Here is a 16,964-nt window from a genome sequence, read left to right on the forward strand (position 1 = left end):
CCCAGGAAACCAGTTCACAGAACACAGGCTCACGCTGTCCCATGGTAGGGGCTGAATCAGTACCTCTTGTGCTCCTCTTTGACAGGCTAGATACATTCTCTGAAGCAATGTATCTATTAAATGGCTGTTGGTTTATCAACGCACCCGTGACCTCAAGACAGTCCCATACCCTGGTTAAATACAGGAGGAAGGAATCAAAATATCCCCAAGGGTAGCCCCTACACAAAGGAGAAAAGACTAGAGTCGAAAAGAACTTACATCAAGGCAATTTATTAACAGAAAACAATAATTTGAGGAGTCCTGTTCACAGACGGCGACCACGGCGACCCCCCTTCCTGCGGGTGCTGTCGGAGGGGATGGGGGTGACATCCTCTGTGGGGAGGAAGAGAAAACATCATTGCCTGGAGCTTGATGGGAAGGGGTCCAGGCCTCCCTAGGCCAATTGGTCTAACGGATCAGCAGTGGATCCTGCTGCTTCACAAGTTAAGTCCTCAGTATTTAACAGATAGATGTGGAGCTGTCCCATCTGTAGCTTCCTCAACATTTCTGATGTGGTTTGAACTCAACTTACCAGAAGGGGAAACTGAGGCTCGGAGTGGGTCACTTGCACAGGATGTCAGAGGCAGGTGATAAATCCAGGTTTCTGACACCTAGCGCACTGACTCTAGTGGGAACATCCTCATAAACTGAAGAATATCTCCTTTCTAATAGCTAAGAGGTTGAAAATGTTCTGAAAAAATCTTGAGAGGGCTAGACCATTAGACTGAGGGATCAGTACACGTTGCCACAGAAACAATAGGGAAGGGCTAACATCTCCTTCCTAAGAGCTGTAAGTGGCCAGATCAGACATGAGGGTATAAATACTACACAAGTGTAGAGAACTGCTGTGATTCTCAACCATGGGAGCTACTGCCCCCTCCATACTCTTGTCACAATGCCTGGCCTGCCCTACTGATACTGAGTAGTCAATGATCACGCAGGAGACACCCCCCCAAAATACCAATAGCAACCCTCATGAGAACACGGGAAAGGACAATTCATCTCCTGTCAGTTCCACCAGTCACCATCAGGCACGGAAGTTCAGAAATGAGACGGCGCTGTCCCAATGCAGGACATTCACATCAAGGCAACAAGGGTGTTCAGGGAGAGAGTTTATGTCACATGGTGCCTCTTGTACTCCCTATTAACAAACCTAACTGCCAAAAGTTACCAGACTAGGCCCTGTATCCACTGAGCAGACCACATGCTTTCCGGGGTCAGTGCTTCAAAGCAAATCCAAGCATAAGCCAAAGAGGGACACTCACCAATCCGCCCAATCTTCATTCCTGAGCGGGCAAGGGCTCTAAGGGCTGACTGGGCCCCTGGTCCAGGAGTCTTGGTCCTAGGATATAAATATCTAAATTAAGAAAAGCCTTTGGCCAAGTCATTAGAAGATCCCACGACCCTCTAGTTCAGGGCTCTACAAACTTTCTTTCTGCAAAGGGCCAGACGGTAAATACTTCAGGCTTAGTATGCCACTTACTTTTTGTCACACACTCCCCCCAGCACCATGGGTCACAGTTTGCATCCTGCTCTGCCTGCACCTTGTTTAAGGAAGTGCCCCTTTTGGTCACATGCTGTGATTCTAAGTGTTTCTGGTGATCTGTCCTTTTCCATCCTCCCAAGACCACGACACTATCATCGGTCCACTGGACCACTTTAACAACTTCCTATCTGGTCTGTTCCCAACACAGCAGTCATCTTAAAAGACAAATAACAGGGCTTCCCGGGTGGCGCAGTGGTTGAGAGTCCGCCTGCCGATGCAGGGGACACGGGTTTGTGCCCCGGTCCGGGAGGATCCCACGTGCCGCGGAGCGGCTGGGCCCGTAAGCCATGGCCGCTGAGCCTGTGCTCCGCAACGGGAGAGGCCCCAACCGTGAGAGGCCCGCGTACCGCAAAAAAAAAAAGACAAATAACAACAATAAAATAAATATCATACAACCCAACCTCAACAGGTCATTATTGTTAACAAGTTTTCATGCCCCCCCGCCCCCAGCCCAAGTCCAAATCTTAACCAGGTTCTTCAAGACCCAGCGGGACCTCACCCGCTCCTATCTTATCACACCTCATGCCACTCTTGTCCACAGATGTGCCAAGCTCATTTCCACCCCAAGACCTTTTCCTTCCAGTTGTTCCTGGCTGGAATACTCTCCCCTGTCCTTCCTTCACTGGACTGACTTCTAACCACAACATTAGGTCTTAGTTTAAACTTTATTACCAACCCATCCTTGACACATTTTTGCTTCCCAGCACTTGCTGCAAAAAGAAACCACATGCTCCCCTGCTCTATACTGCTTAAAGCCTGACTCTCCACCAGCCTAAGAGCCACGTAAGAGGATGGAGACCATATCTATTTTCCCCCATCACTCTCTTCTAGTACTTAGAACACAGTACCTCGTATGCTCTGAGTGCTCAATTAACACGGTAAGTTGGCGCAGGGGAGGGTGCAGGAACCAGTTACAGGCATATCTCATTTTACTGCACTTCACAGATAATGCCTTTTTTAAAAAAACAAATTGAAGGCTTATGGCAACCCTTCATTGTCAGATGTTAAAAATTTTTTTTAGCTGCAAATTATTTTTAACTTACAGTTATATACACTGGTTTTTTTTTTTTTAAAGACATGATGCTACTGCACACTCAGTAGGCTACATACAGTGTAAATGTAACTTTTATACATGCTGGGATAACAAAAAATTCACATGACTTGCTTTACTGATATATTTGCTTTAACACAGTGCTCTGGAACCAAACCCACAGCATCTTTGAGGTATGCCTGTATTAATTATGTACACACCTAGGATGTCTTGCCCAAGCCCAGTGACCTCACTGCCCAGTCCCAGCCTTACCTATTTCCTCCTGTGGCCCGGAGTTTGATGTGGAGGGCAGTGATGCCCAGCTCCTTGCACCTCTGGGCTACATCCTGGGCAGCCAACATGGCAGCATATGGAGATGACTCATCTCGGTCAGCCTTCACCTTCATCCCACCAGTTACACGGCAGATGGTTTCCCTGGGGACAAATGCACAGGGTCCTTTCTTTCCTACCCAACAAGGATTCAGAGTGCATACCACATCCTAATGAATAAAAAGCACTACTACTCAGGTAGGGCAGAGAATGAAGGTCAATTGAACATGCATCCTGATCTGACAAGACTGCCATGGGCTCTGCCTTGATGGGGTTCAGATCCTAGATAACTAAGCTCTGTATCGACGATTTACATGTACTTTTACATTTAATCCTCCTATTACTCCATGAGTAATTCCTCCTCATGTTACATACGAGGTCCCCATGCTGTAAGCCCATAAGGGCACAAAATGTCTCCTTCTCTCTCAGAACTCCAGTACCTAGGAGATCACACCATCTGTGGACTCATCCACCAAGAACATATCCTTATTTGAACATTTTACAACATTTATTTCAAGAGATCCCCTTAAACTGCCACCCAGTTCCAGGGTCGTTTCTAACCCCAATCCTTGTTAATTGGGTCCTGGGCCTCTCCACCTAGGTACTCACTTGCCAGAAAGATCGGTGACATGGACGAAAGTGTCATTGAAGGATGCAAAAATGTGGCACACACCAAATACATTTTCTCCTTCGGCCACCTGAGGACCAAGGCTGATGACCTGTTCTTCCTTCTTTTCTTTCCCCTTGCGAGGTGCCATTTCTTAAGGAAAGAAAAAAGAATCCCAGTGTTAACAACAGAAAACCCCAAGGTTTACTTCTCTGGGAATAACTGCTCCCCCGAGAAAGGTGCGCGGGACACGCGGGCACCTGCTCTCCCGCCCCACGCCGCGAACACGCCAGCGCTCAGGATTTCCAGGTGTCGCTTGCTGGAGGCTAACCCTGCCCTGCACCTCCCAGCCCACCGTGGCAAGACTTGAACATCCCTCGTCTCGGCCTTCAGCGGCAATAGGCGCACGGTAGATGCTCAACAAACACTGATGTTAGGAGAAATTAAGCCTTCCCCTAATTTCTGGCTTTGAGAAACCTGCCCTGAGCACCCAGAAATTAAAACGTGCCCGACTTAGCAGTCACTCAGATTTAGGAAACACCTAACGAAGGGCCTTTTTCTGCATTCCCCTCTGGAATCCTCACTACATCCCCACGGAATTCGTACGACTATTCCTACTTTCCAGATCGAAAACAAACTAGAAATCAGGGGACCGGCCTGCGACCGCCTACGAAAAAGCTGGTGGGGTAATGGTGGGAGGTCACAACAGACTAAATTTCCCGCTCCTTTCCCAATCAACCATGCTGTGCTGCCTTTTCAGCGCAGGTGTGGTCGTGGCGAGGGGCCTATGCCTTCGAGGCTAGACCCGAACTCACCCCTGCTTTACCGGCTTTTCCCTGAAGCAAGACCGCTGCCTCCCGAGACGGGACGCGAACCAGAGTCTGGGTCGGCCCGCCGAGCTCCTCTCGCCCGGCACTTGGTTTGCCTTCCACGGAAAGACCCCAGCCCCGCGCCCCCGGCCCCGGCGGGTCCCCGTGCCGGAGGATGCCACCCGATTTTCCTCGCCCAGGGTTCCTACCTACTCGTCTTATTCAGAATCAGCCACCAGAAAGAAAGAGAGGGAGAGGGCGGGGCGACGGGTCACGCACGTGTCCCCGGAAGTGTACGTCTGCGGTCACGGGGCGAGGCCGGCTCCCGGAAGACGCCGATTTTAGCGTTTCCAAGGAGATTAAAACGCCCTCGAGAATACAGCTTACTTAAAGGAGCGCCTAAGGAGGTAAGAGGCTGGGTGTCTTGGCGAGCGGGTCTGCTTCTAAGACTGCACGAAGCAGCCACACACGGTGGAAGGCCTGTATCCTAAGATGGCGGCGACTGCGGCTAGACAGACTTCCCTGACCCTGAGCCTGGTCAGCCTGGGGGCGGCAGCGCCCCTCGTGGTGTGGAGGTGAACAACAACAACAAAACCACGGTGATCGTAGACTTTCAACTTCTGTGTACTTGGCAAAATAAGAATAAATTATTCAATACTTAGCATTGTATACCAGCCTGGGATAAGCGATTCATATGCATTGCCTCATTTAATCCTCACCACATTATCAAATAGATACTGTTTTGACTTCCCTTTTAAAGAAAGCGATTTTATTTTATTTTTTAAAGTTTTATTGGAGTATAGTTGATTTACAATGTTGTGTTAGTTTCAGGTGTACAGTAAAGTCATTCAGTTATACATATACATATACTCATTCTTTTTCAGATTCTTTTCTCATATAGGTTATCACAGAATACTGAGCTCCCTGTGCTATACAGTAGACCTGTGTTGCTTATCCATCTTATATATAGTAGTGTGTGTATGTTAATCCCAAACTCCTGATTTATCCCTACTCCACCACGTTTCCCCTTTGGTAACGATAAGTTTGTTTTCGATGTCTGTAAGTCTGTTTCTGTTTTGTAAATAAATTCATTTGTATCATTTTTTAAAAAAATAGTTTCCACATGAGTGATAGCATATGATATTTGTCTTTCTCTGTATGACTTACTTCACTTAGTATGACAATCTCTAGGTCATCCACGTTGATGCAAATGGAATTATTTCGTTCTTTTTTTATGGTTGAGTAACACTCCACTGTATGCACGTACCACTTCTTCTTTATCCATTCCTCTGTCGAAGGTGGCTTCCATGTCTTGGTTATTGTAAATAGTGCTGCTATGAACATAGGGGTTCAGGTATCTTTTCAAATTATGGTCTTCTCCAGATATATATGCCCAGGAGTGGGATTGCTGGATCATATGGTAGTTCTGTTTCTAGTTTTCTTTTTTTTTTTAAATAAATTTATTTATTTTATTTATTCTTGGCTGTGTTGGGTCTTCGTTGCAGTACGCGGGCTTCTCATTGCGGTGGCTTCTCTCATTGTGGAGCACGGGCTCTAGGCTCACGGGCTTCAGTAGTTGTGGCCTGTGGGCTCAGTAGTTGTGGCACACGGGCCTAGTTGCTCCACAGCATGTGGGATCTTCCCTGACCAGGGCTCAAACCCGTGTCCCCTGCATTGGCAGGCAGATTCTTAACCACTGCACCACCAGGGAAGTCCGAGGCACTTCCTTTTTTTTTTTTTTTTGCTCTTCCTTTTTAAAAGAAAATAACCTTACAATATTTTCCCCTGATAGTATAAAAAAAAAAAATCCATGCTCATTATAAACAATCCACACAATACAGAAAAGTATATAGCAAAAAAGTAAAAATCATCTCTAAATTTTTTCTTCTAGAGATACCACTATTATTAAATTGGAGCATCATTCCAGAAATAACTTTCTATACTTATATCTATACATATATTTTTAGTATATAATATACAATCTCATGTAAATGAAATTGTATTCTATATGCCATTTGGTAACTCTTTTTCTCACTCAACATTGTGGACATCCTCCCGTAACAACTAATAGAGATTTACAATACTTTTTTTACAGATATTTCAAATTTCATTTATTATTTTGAATATTACATGTATTCACACAAATTAAAAATTGCAGTTATCAAAAAGTATGTTTTAAAAAACCCTACTCCAAGAAAACAAAAAAAAACCCAATAACCCTACTCCTGTCATTTCTGTCCCCAGCAACTCAATCCTCTTCTTTGCAAGCAACCAGGAATACCTGTATTGCATTACTTTTTATTACTATATGATATTCCTCTCTATAGCTGTACCATTGTTTATTTAGTCAGTTCTCTATTGTAGGACATTTAAGTTATTTCCAGAATTTTCAAATGTAAACAAAAGTGTCAGCAACACACTTGTGATATTCCTTCCTTGGGTAAACTACCAGCAGTCAAAAGGAACATATATTTTAAGTTTTGATATTTGTTGCTAAACTGCCCTCCAGAAAGTTGATATCAATTTTCACTTCTGCTAAACTGAGAAACGAAATCTGTCTCCTTGCTGTATTGTATTTATTCCATAATTAATAAGGTCGGACACCTCTTTATGGATTGTTTTGCGCATTTGCGTCTCTCTTGTGAATTGTCTGTTTATATTCTTTGAAAGAAAAACCTTTTTTGTTCTCGAACACTGAGTTCCCCAGTAAAGGAGGTTTGTTAGCTGAGTCTGGAGCAGTGTGGAGTAAGTTCCTGCTTTGGATTAGAGGAGTCTTCTTTGACAGCCCTTTCTCTCATGTCCCATGTTTAATCTACCAGGAAATCCTGTTGGATCTACTTTCAGAATATAACCAAATTTTGAGCACTTCCTTCTCTCCCAACTAATGCCACCTTGGTCTCAGGTACCAGTTATCTTTCACCTCTTAACTGTGACCCCTGCTTCTACTTTAGTCCCTCATGCCACCACCATTGAGAGACTATCCTCCACAGAGCATCCATACTGATCCTATTAAAACATGAGTCAGATTCTGTCAGTCCTCTGCTCAAAACCCTCCAAATGGCTTCAGTCAAAGCAAAAGCCAAAATCCTTACAATGACCTAAAGGCCTATATAATCTGCCCCCACCACCCGTTTTCTCTCATCATTACATCCCCGTGTCACCCACCCGTCTCCCCTCACTAACTCTACTCCAGTCATACCAGCCTCCTTGCTCTTCCTAGAATATGTCAGTGGTGTTTCCACCTTTGGGCCTTTGCACATGCTGTTGCCTCTTCCAGTAATAATCTTCCCTTAGATTATCGCTAATAATGGAAAGGCTTGCTCCCTTTCCTCCTTCACGCCTCTGCTCAAATCTCTCCTCAACAAGGCTACCCTGCCCTCTCTATTTAATTCTGCACCTGCCCCACCCCTTTCCTCAGACCCCTATACCCTTTACCTTGCTTGACTTCTTCTTCTTTCATAGTACTGGTCATCTTCTAACATAATAGGACATTTACTTAGGTACTAAGCCTGCCTTTCCTGCCAGAATGTAAACTCCAAGTTGGTAGGGATCTTTATCTATTCTGGTCATTGATGTATCCCAAGTATCTAGAACAGTGCCAGATACCTACTAGGTGATCAGTAAGTATTTACTGAATGAATGAATCACCTATGAGGGGTGGTGGTAGATATGTTTCCTGTGCTCACAGTACTGATAGCGCATAGGTTTGGGTGGGATGGGAAAAACAGACAAGGCAACTGCGAAGTAACAGCCCGCAGAAAGTGGTTCCTGCAATTCCTCCAGCCTGATCTCCCATCCCTCCTCCCTCACATACAACGTCTCAGCTGTTTTTTTTTGTTTGTTTATTTGTTTGTTTGTTTGTTTTTGCAGTACTTGGGCCTCTCACTGTTGGGGCCTCTCCCGTTGCGGAGCACAGGCTCCGGACGCGCAGGCTCAGCGGCCATGGCTCACGGGCCCAGCCGCTCTGCGGCATGTGGGATCCTCCCGGACCGGGACACAAACATGTGTCCCCTGCATCGGCAGGCGGACTCCCAACCACTGCGCCACCAGGGAAGCCCCACCAGCTGTTTTTAATTCCTTCAGCTCTCCAAGTGCCTTCCCACCCCAGGACCTTTGTGTATACATGTTCCCCACCCAGACCATTCGTTTTGCCTTTGTTTAGGTAATTCCTACCCAGTTTTCAAGTCTTAGCTTTGTGCCATTATTATTGTATCTCAGAGCTTGGCACTGAGTAAGTGCCCAATGAAGACATAAGTTTCAATATACATTTAAAAAAAAATTAACTCCAGAGTCACCATGAGCTGGGGTGGCGAGGCCAAGGGTGGAGTAAATTTGGGGGGGTAGGTGGAGATTAGGTGTTCAGTCTTAGGCCTGAGTTTGAGATGTCTATTGTATATCTAAGTGGAGGTGTCACCGAGGTTTTGGGGGTAGATGAATTTGGAATTGAGGAGAGGGTCTCGGCTGGAGGTGTAAATTTGGGAGTCTTCAGCATCTAGATGGTATGAGACTGCTTGTGACCACCCAGGGGCTGAGTGCAGATAGAGAAGAGGTACAAGGACGGAGCTTTAAAGCGTGGGGACAAGAAGGAGATAGCCAAGGAGAAAGCAGCGGGGAGCAGTGAGATGTGAGGAAATCCAAGAGAGGGGGTATCCGGGAAGCCAGGTGAAGAAAGGGAATCAAGGAGAAGGGAGCAGGCAGCTGTGTCCACATGCTGAGAGGTAAAGTAAGATGAGGGCTGAGAATGACCACTTATGTAACACCTTGGAGGCCACTGGGGACCTTGGCAAGAGGTCAAGGTGTGTGTGGCAGGGGTCGGGGGAGGGGAGTGCCAAAGCTTGAATGGAGCAGATTCAAGAGAGGAAGGGAGGTATAGACAGCACTTGAGTTTTGCTGCGAAGGTGTGCAAAAGGGCAGAAGAATGAGGAAGCAGGATCAAGAGGCTCTTTTCTGTTTTCTGTTTTAAGATTGCATCAGTAACAGATATTTGTATACCAATGGGAATAGTCTAGTAGAGACTGAAAAAAGTTGATGATGGTGCCATGTCCTTGAGCAGGAAGAGGTGACCCACTCTAGTGCACAGATGGAGGTAGCAGCTTTAGATAGGAGCGTGGATAGCACATCTGTGCAAACGGGGAGTAGGGAGTTGCTGGAGGGTAAGCACACTTGGGAGTGGGAGCTTGAGAACGTTCTCGTCAGGGAAGTAGGAGGCGAACAGCTGTGAGGCTGGGGGTGGGTGGATATTGAAGATTGAAGGTGGAGAGAAGGTTTGAAACCTCACCAAGAGCTAGGGGACTAGGGGGTGATTCCAGGGCAGCATTAAGGGTCCACTGGACGTTTTCTCCAGCCATGTTCTGCTTCATGGACGCAGGCATGGAGTAGGCAGAGGGCTGGATTTAACCAGGGTTGTGGTTTTTGCCAAGAGAAGACAACTTGAGAGAACAGGGGATTGGAGGCTGAATATACAGGAATGATTATCGCCACTGAGCAGGCACTGAAGCTGGGGTAATTGGGGTAGTGAGAGCATCAAGGGGTGAGGGGGAGCAGAAAGGTGGTGGGAACAATGGATTCGAGGTCCCATTGGGGTAAGGGATGGCTGAAGTCCAGGTACCAGCTGATACTTTGAGCTGGTGATCAGGGACAGGGGGCGTGAGATTGAGATAATGGTTTGGGGAGGAGTTTCAGACCATGGCAGTGAGTGGCTGACATGGGCGGGGGGGGGGGGGGGACAAGATCAATAGGAACAGGTCAATGGACCAGAGGCCAAGGCGATGGCAGCAGCATCTCTGTGAATATTGCAATGACCAAGAGCTACAACAGGAACAAACTGATTGAGAGTGACACTGAGGCCAGGGGCAAGCCCTCAAAGACGGGAGGCTGTGCCCCAGAGGCTGGTAGACATCTGCTCCCAGGGGAAGGCGTGGGTGCTGCAGGGTGGAGACGAGATTCTAAACGGGCATCCTTTAGGGAGGTGGGAACACAGACAGCCTGAAAGGGACAGTGAAGGGCAAGGAGGACAACTGCCTGTGGTTTCTCCCTCCACTCTCCCCATTTTTTCTCCTGTCCATGGGCTATGGAAGAGAGAGGAGAAGCCACTGGGAGGTCTGCAGGGGAACGCAGCATCCTCAGGGGAGAGCGGGTTTCCTACGGCAAGACGGAAGCGTTCAGAGAAAAGACTGGGAGAGAGGAGGTTCCACTGCAGGTGTTCTGGAATTCCTGAGGGCATCCGAAGGCCTTAAGGCGTTGAGGAGGAGTCTGACGGGGAACTGGGGAGGGTCTGCCCAGGGCCCATAGGGACCGGAGTGCAGGAGACAAGGGAGGCCCTAGGTGTGGCGTGGAGGAGAGATGCAGTGTGAGATCAGTGACCTGACACCGAAGTTGCTCCGTGAATAGTGGTAGCAACAATAGCCCTCACATTGAACCCTTACGACAGACCAGAGCCCGTACTGAGTTGCGTATATCCTCTCATTGAATTCTCTCGATAACCCTGTAAGACAGAAATTTTTATCCCCCTCATTTTACAGCTAAGGAAACAAGCAGCCAACAGCCATCAGCAGTGGTGCCAGGATCGGAGCCCAGACAATCTGACTCCAGAGCCCCAGTACTTTTAATCTCGGATCCAGGCATTTTTTACGTATTTGTTGAGTGGATGAGGGGAGAACAGAGAATTGGCCTTGAGAAATCCAGACCCTTTCCTGCACCCTCAAGGACAGCCTGGAAGGCCCCATACTTCCCATTCTTAGCAACAACTCATATTTTAATTTGCCCATGGGCTTCATCCCTTGGAAGGAAGTTCTGCATGAGCGCACAAGGGGAGAGTGGGGAGAAGAAGCTGTGGCCCAGAGAGGGTGAGTTAGCTCACCAGAGAAACACAGCCAGAGGTCAGAGACTAACGGCAGCTTAGTGGGTTCTGGGGCTTGAAGATGGGGCCCAGCCTGAAGAAGCACCCTGAATCCTTCCTGAAACCCCTCAGTTTCCATCTTCCACAGGCTGTGACCCGCCTGCTTCAGATTTTTTTTTTTTTTTTTTTTGCCACACTGCAGGGCTTGTGGAATTTTAGTTCCCCAATCAGGGATTGAACCCAGGCCTACTGCAGTGAGAGCCCAGAGTCCTAACCACTGGACCACCAGGGGATTCCCCTGCTTCGGATTTTTACAGAACTCACCCGCAGTCTGAGCTTATGGGCCCCAGACTCTCTCAGCACTTAGCATGCAGAGGGGAGCGTTACAGGGTCTGCTATCAATGTCTTTGTCTAAGGAGGAATGGGGGCAAGAAACACAGTGTGTGGATCTAGTTTAGCAACATGGGGTGAGGAGGCCCATGGGGCAACCGAGGGCAGATTTAGCTTGGTCAGGGGCCTCTAGGCAGGTGCCATTCAAGTAGAGGTGCAGAGTGGTAGTAGTGGTCAGCCAGGACAGGGAGAAGAGGGTGGGGAGAACTCCCAGGCTGAGATAAGAGGAAAACTTGGATTATTCAGGATCTTTTGTGGGAAGGTTCTGTATGGCTGGAGGGGAAGGAATGGTGGGAGGTGAGCTCGAAGACTGGGGAGGTGGGCCTTCAGCGGTTCAGGGTTAGGACTTTATGCAGTTGGGGAGAGGCCGAGGGCCCTGATGGGCAGCGCCTCTGTTCCTAGGCCTGCTTCTGCCTGGTGAGGACGGTCAGGTCAGGGTCCCAGGGAGCTGCCCCACCCACCCTGAGGAGTGAGAAAAAGGGCTGGAATGCCGGCTCTCGCCTAGATACCCGCTAGATGGCGCCCGATCACCACGCTCCTGGGGGAAGGACAGGCCTTGGCTGGGGCTGGTATACTGGGGTGAGGAGGGCCGGGGAGTTAGCTTTGTAGTTTCTGAGCCCCAAGGTTGGTTAGGGAATGTAAGTGTAAGTGAGTGAGTGTGTGTGTGTAAATCTTCGCTTCTTTCAGGACGTCCACCTGGGACGTGGTTGTGATGTGGCCTTGGTGTACATTCTTCCTTAGTGCCTCATCACACCCCCAGGAGCTCAGATTATTATACTCATTTTCCAGAGTGGGAAGCTGGGGCAGAAGAAGGTTGGGGATGAGCCCAAGGTCGCTCGGCTGGTGCAGAGTGGAGTAAGTGGACAGAGATCGCCACCAGGCCTCCTAGGACGGATCTGGGCCCCTGTGCTCTTTGCCACGTGGCAGGACCTGTTCTGAGTCACCCCAAATGGAAGAACAGGACCCAATGGGCTGGTGGTACCAGGTTACGGATCCTGGACATTTATCCATTTAGCATATTTGTTGAGCACCTACTATGTGCCAGGCACTGTGCTAGGCATTGGTGAGTGATAAAGCAATGAGTAGTGTAGACTTGAAGGTACAGTCTAGTGGGGGAGACAGCCAGACATCATACCAGTAAGCCAGCCGACAACATTACAGATTATGGTAAGTGCTGTGGAAACAGGCGGACCCGAGAAGGTTACAGGGTGGGCTCACACTTAGAGGGGCAGGGACAGGACTTTGAGTGTGAGAAGGTGCAGACATGAGGCCGGCAGAAGAAACAGCATTCGGGCAGAGGCGAAAGCCAGTGCAAAAGCTGCCAAGGTGGAAAAGAGCTGACGGACCGCATGGAGGTGGGGGGCTGGCGAGGAGAGGGAAGAGAAGTGAGATCATCCAGGAGGCCGGGAGCCTGGCGAATGAGGAGTGTGTGTTATAACCTACATACCATGAGAAGGGAGAGGAGCTTTAAGCAGGGCGCGGCAGGCATGTTGTGATTTGTGTATTTCAAAGTCCACTCTGACTTTGTTTAGAGATTCAGGTGAAGATGATCACGCAGGTGAGAGATGTTGATGGCTCGGAGCACGATGGCAGCTGTGAAGGTGAAGGACGATATCTAGATCTGAGAGCGACTTTGGAAGTAGAATTGGTAGGACTTTCAGATGGATTGGATGCAGGGGTGAGGATGATTCCAGGTACCAAGCTTGAGCAATGCGTGGACAGGGGGTCCATTTCCCAAGGTGGGAGAGCCTGGGGAGGTCGTGACGTGGGTGGAGGGAGGGAACCAAGCTCAGGCCCTGTTATTTTTGAAGCCACCAATGTGACATCCTAGTAGAAAGATGGGGCAGGCAGTTGGGCCTCGTTGGAAAGGTCGAAAGCTGCTGATGTAACTTCAGGAGCCTCTGGATTGTATTTAATATCAAGGGATTGGATGAGCTCACTGAGCCCAAAGTCCAGGCAGCTCAGTAACGGGAGGTAGTGAGGGTCCCATTGCTGCAGGTGTGCAGGGGAGCCGGGCTCATGTCTCTCATGACTGCTAGAGAGCAGGGGGGGCCTCTCTGAGGGAGGTGCAAGGAAATGGCCTCTGAAGATACGAGAGACCAGGACTCCGGGTGGCCCTGAGGCCGCGTGGAGGAGCTGGACATGCCGACTCTGCCTCTTTGCCTGGTGAGATCTTCCTTCCCAGTAGCACTTCCCCCACTGCCATCTGGCAGGGCCCAGAGACACAGACCCTGGGGTGGGACTGGGGGGAGGGCAGCCTCTGGGATGGGGCTGTAATTTCAGCTGGGAGCAGGGCTCCTGAGTTTCAGTGCCACCTGGTGTGAGGTTCCTCTTTCTAGCACCTCCCCCATGACTGTCTCTGCCGACATCCCAACCCTCCACTCCCCAGCTGCAGCTACGGAGCCTCCCTCAAGGCCCAGGTAGCATTCCCACCTGGACCGACACTGAGTCAGGCGACAGAGCATCCCAGGGGAGGGGGTGTGGGGTGGTAATTGGAAGGGGCTGCCAAGTTTAATTAGTGGTTGTGAAGCCCTGAAACCTGCATCTGAGAGGCGCCCTCAGACTTTCATCTTCAAAACTTCCCCACCAGCCTGGATGAAGGGACGAGGGAGGGGCCAGGTATTAATAGTAATTATTAGTTTCACTAATAAAGAGGAGAAACGGGATTATCACCAACCCAACGCGTTCTCCCCTCTTTGTCTACCTCTTCTGTCCTTCCTCTGGCTCCATTTCCTTTCTCTTTCCACTTTTCCTCCTTCTTCCCCTCTCTTCCCTCCCTCTATCTTCTTTTCTTTTTCTCCAGGCCTCGCCTCTTCTGTCTGTCCTCATTTCAAGGCCTCAGGATCCGCCTGCCCATCTGGATCTCATCAGCTTTCTGTGTTGGGATGCCTGGAGCACCAGGACATTCAGGGAGAACCCCTGTGCTTATCTGGGGTGCACAGGGAGGGTGTGGGGCAATGTTGCGGGGAGAGGGGGGTCGAAGGGTGTCTATGTCCATTCATTCATTCACTGTTTTACAAATAGTTATTGAACATCTACTGTGTGCCAAGCACTGGCTTGGGCCTCTGGGATTCAGTGCCGACCAGGACAGACACGACCCTGCGCTGGGGAGCTGACATTCTACCGGGGAAGATGGATAATAAACAGTAAACTGACAAGTACACTTGAGGTCACAGATTGATGCCCACTCGGAAGGGATAAACAGCAGATATGATGAAGAGCTAAGTGGGTGGCCACTTGAGGCTGGAGGACCAGGGGGGCATCCCTGAGGAGGTGGTGTTTGGGCTGAGAGCTGAATAATGAGAAGGACCTCATGAGAGAATGATTGAGAAAAGTGTTCAGGGCAGGGAGAACAGCCTTTGCAAAAGCCCTGAGGTGCAGAAGATCATGGACCTTGTGAGAATGTGAAAGGAGGATGAGGTGGCAGGAAGGGAGGCCCAGAGGAAGAGGCCAAGGTGAGCTGGGGTATGCAGGCCCCCTGTGCACTCACCCGGGCCTCATGCATCATTGAATGCTTTGTTGTCCCTGTCTTTGAATTCTTAATTTTTGAGCAAGGGGTTTTGCATTTCCATTTTGTACTGGGCCCCATCAATTATGTAGCTGTCCCTACTTGGGGAGGTCAGCAAACAAAGTGAATGTCTAAAAAAAAAAAACAAAAAGAACCCAGGAATGTCTGTAGAAATATGAAGGTATGAAGACTGGTGCTCTAGCATTTGGTAAATGAATGAAGGAAGGAAGGAATTTGTGTGCACACATGTGCAACCTCATCTGTGAGGGTGTCACAGGGTCACGTAGGCCTAGACCAGGTATGCTGCTCACACACAGACATGGCCCCAACATGTCCCAGAGTCCTGCAGTACCTGCTACATTTCCTAGGGCCCATTGCTGGAGGGGCTCCCAGGGGCTATGTGCACCAGGCCCAAAGCAGCACCCTAAACAGGGGATGGTGAGGCCAGGCTTGCTCCAGGCCCTGTTTTGGGAAATAAGGTGACTCCTCTACCCCAGGTGGAGGTGGCCCTGTCTTTCCTGTAAGACCTGAGACTTTGAAGCCAGACAGATTTGAGTTCAGATCTCCTTCACACCCTGACTAGTGGATGCAAATAACTGGACTTTGGGCATGTGATTTGCTTCTCTGATCCTCAAGTTTCCTCATCTGTAAAATGGGGATCACTACTTAGAATTTCTGAGAGGATTAAAAGAGGTAATGAGAGGAAAGTTCTTGGCAGAGTCAGAGCTTGGTAAATATTTGCAATAATAATAATAGTTATTATAATCATACAATCTCTGGAGACTTGGGTAAACATTTGCTCCTGCCCCTAAATGTCTGCATAATCATGAACAAGTCACTTAAATCCTCCTGGGCCACAGCTTCCTCTTCTGTTAAATTGGGGTGATAATAAACCTACTCATCTCTAACCAGGGTGGTCAGGGTGATCCCACACATTCACTGTGGAGCTCCTTTGAGAACTGATGTGCCCATGTGAGTTGTTGGCACATTCCCGACCCCCACCTCCCCCATCTTGGGGCAGGTTTTCTCCAAATATGCCCCCTCCACGGAGAGAAAATAGGCTCCGCCTCCCCCATTCTTGGCAGCACATAGAACCCAGTCCCTGGATTCCCAGCCCTGAGTTCTTGTCCTCACACTGGAAAGCCTGCCTGGGAGTGAACCTCAGGGTCAAGGTCTGAGGTTGGGCAAGGAAGAGGAAGGTCCACAGCTGGGGCAGGGGAGGGGGAGGATAAGCTAAAGGAAAACAAAGGAGCTGGAGCCCAAGTACCAGGTGGCCTTACTTCCTGCCTCCCTCTGGGCAGGAAGTAGCCAGAAAGCTGTGAGAATTAATCTCTGACAAAGGACCGGGGTGACAGTCTTGGAGTGGGTAGAGCTCCCACTTCATCTCCCACATACACCCCCAAAGGCTGATTTGCGGGAGCCTCCAAAACCCATGGGAAGCCCTGAACAGCACCAGCACTAGCCCGGGAAGGGGAGCGCCCTCCGTGACGGGAGTCCTGGCCAGAGGAGCCTGGAAGGGAGAGCTAAAGGGGTCCTCGGCCATCCGCAAGTGAAAACCATGGGGTCTGGGGGCAGGAAGGCTGGCTCCACGTCTAGGTGCTACGGCAAACCAGCAATGTGACCACGGGGTTACTTAGCCTCTCTGTGCCTCAGTTTCCTCATCTGAAACATGGGGATAATAGTCACACCTTCTCAGAGTGTTGCTGGGAGAACTAGGTGCTCTTAAGGTTCTTAACAAAGCGTGACACATAGTGAATGCTTCAGAAAGGTTAGTTATTATTAAGGGCTTTAAAAAATGAGGCTACCCTGTGAGCTGTGACAGAATCTGTCAGATCTCCGGAGAGACTAGTTCAAAGCCTTCCCCTAT

General features: G+C 49.2%; 1 protein-coding gene across 3 annotated transcripts; it reads right to left on the reverse strand.

Annotated features, from left to right (window-relative positions):
• Window positions 1-254: 254 nt before the first annotated feature.
• RPS14 (ribosomal protein S14) lies at window positions 255-4,696 on the reverse strand. 3 transcript variants are annotated; one of them, XM_022590145.3, is made up of 5 exons: window positions 4,571-4,696; window positions 3,555-3,705; window positions 2,889-3,050; window positions 1,305-1,381; window positions 255-372 (listed from the first exon to the last, which is right to left on the reverse strand). In XM_022590145.3, exons 2-5 carry the CDS (start codon window positions 3,701-3,703, stop codon window positions 305-307), a joined length of 456 nt encoding a protein of 151 aa, XP_022445853.1. In that variant the 5' UTR covers window positions 3,704-3,705; window positions 4,571-4,696; the 3' UTR covers window positions 255-304. The 3 variants fall into 3 exon arrangements, with proteins under 3 accessions (XP_022445853.1, XP_022445855.1, XP_022445854.1); XM_022590147.2 differs by having other exon boundaries at window positions 259-372; window positions 4,575-4,689; XM_022590146.2 differs by lacking the exon at window positions 4,571-4,696 and adding an exon at window positions 4,368-4,485 and having other exon boundaries at window positions 259-372.
• Between the last annotated feature and the right edge of the window lie 12,268 nt (window positions 4,697-16,964).

The sequence above is a fragment of the Delphinapterus leucas genome, chromosome 3 (assembly GCF_059928025.1).
Source record: "Delphinapterus leucas isolate spDelLeu-1000000601 "Yukka" chromosome 3, BTC_Dleu_Yukka2, whole genome shotgun sequence".
NCBI lineage: Eukaryota > Metazoa > Chordata > Mammalia > Artiodactyla > Monodontidae > Delphinapterus > Delphinapterus leucas.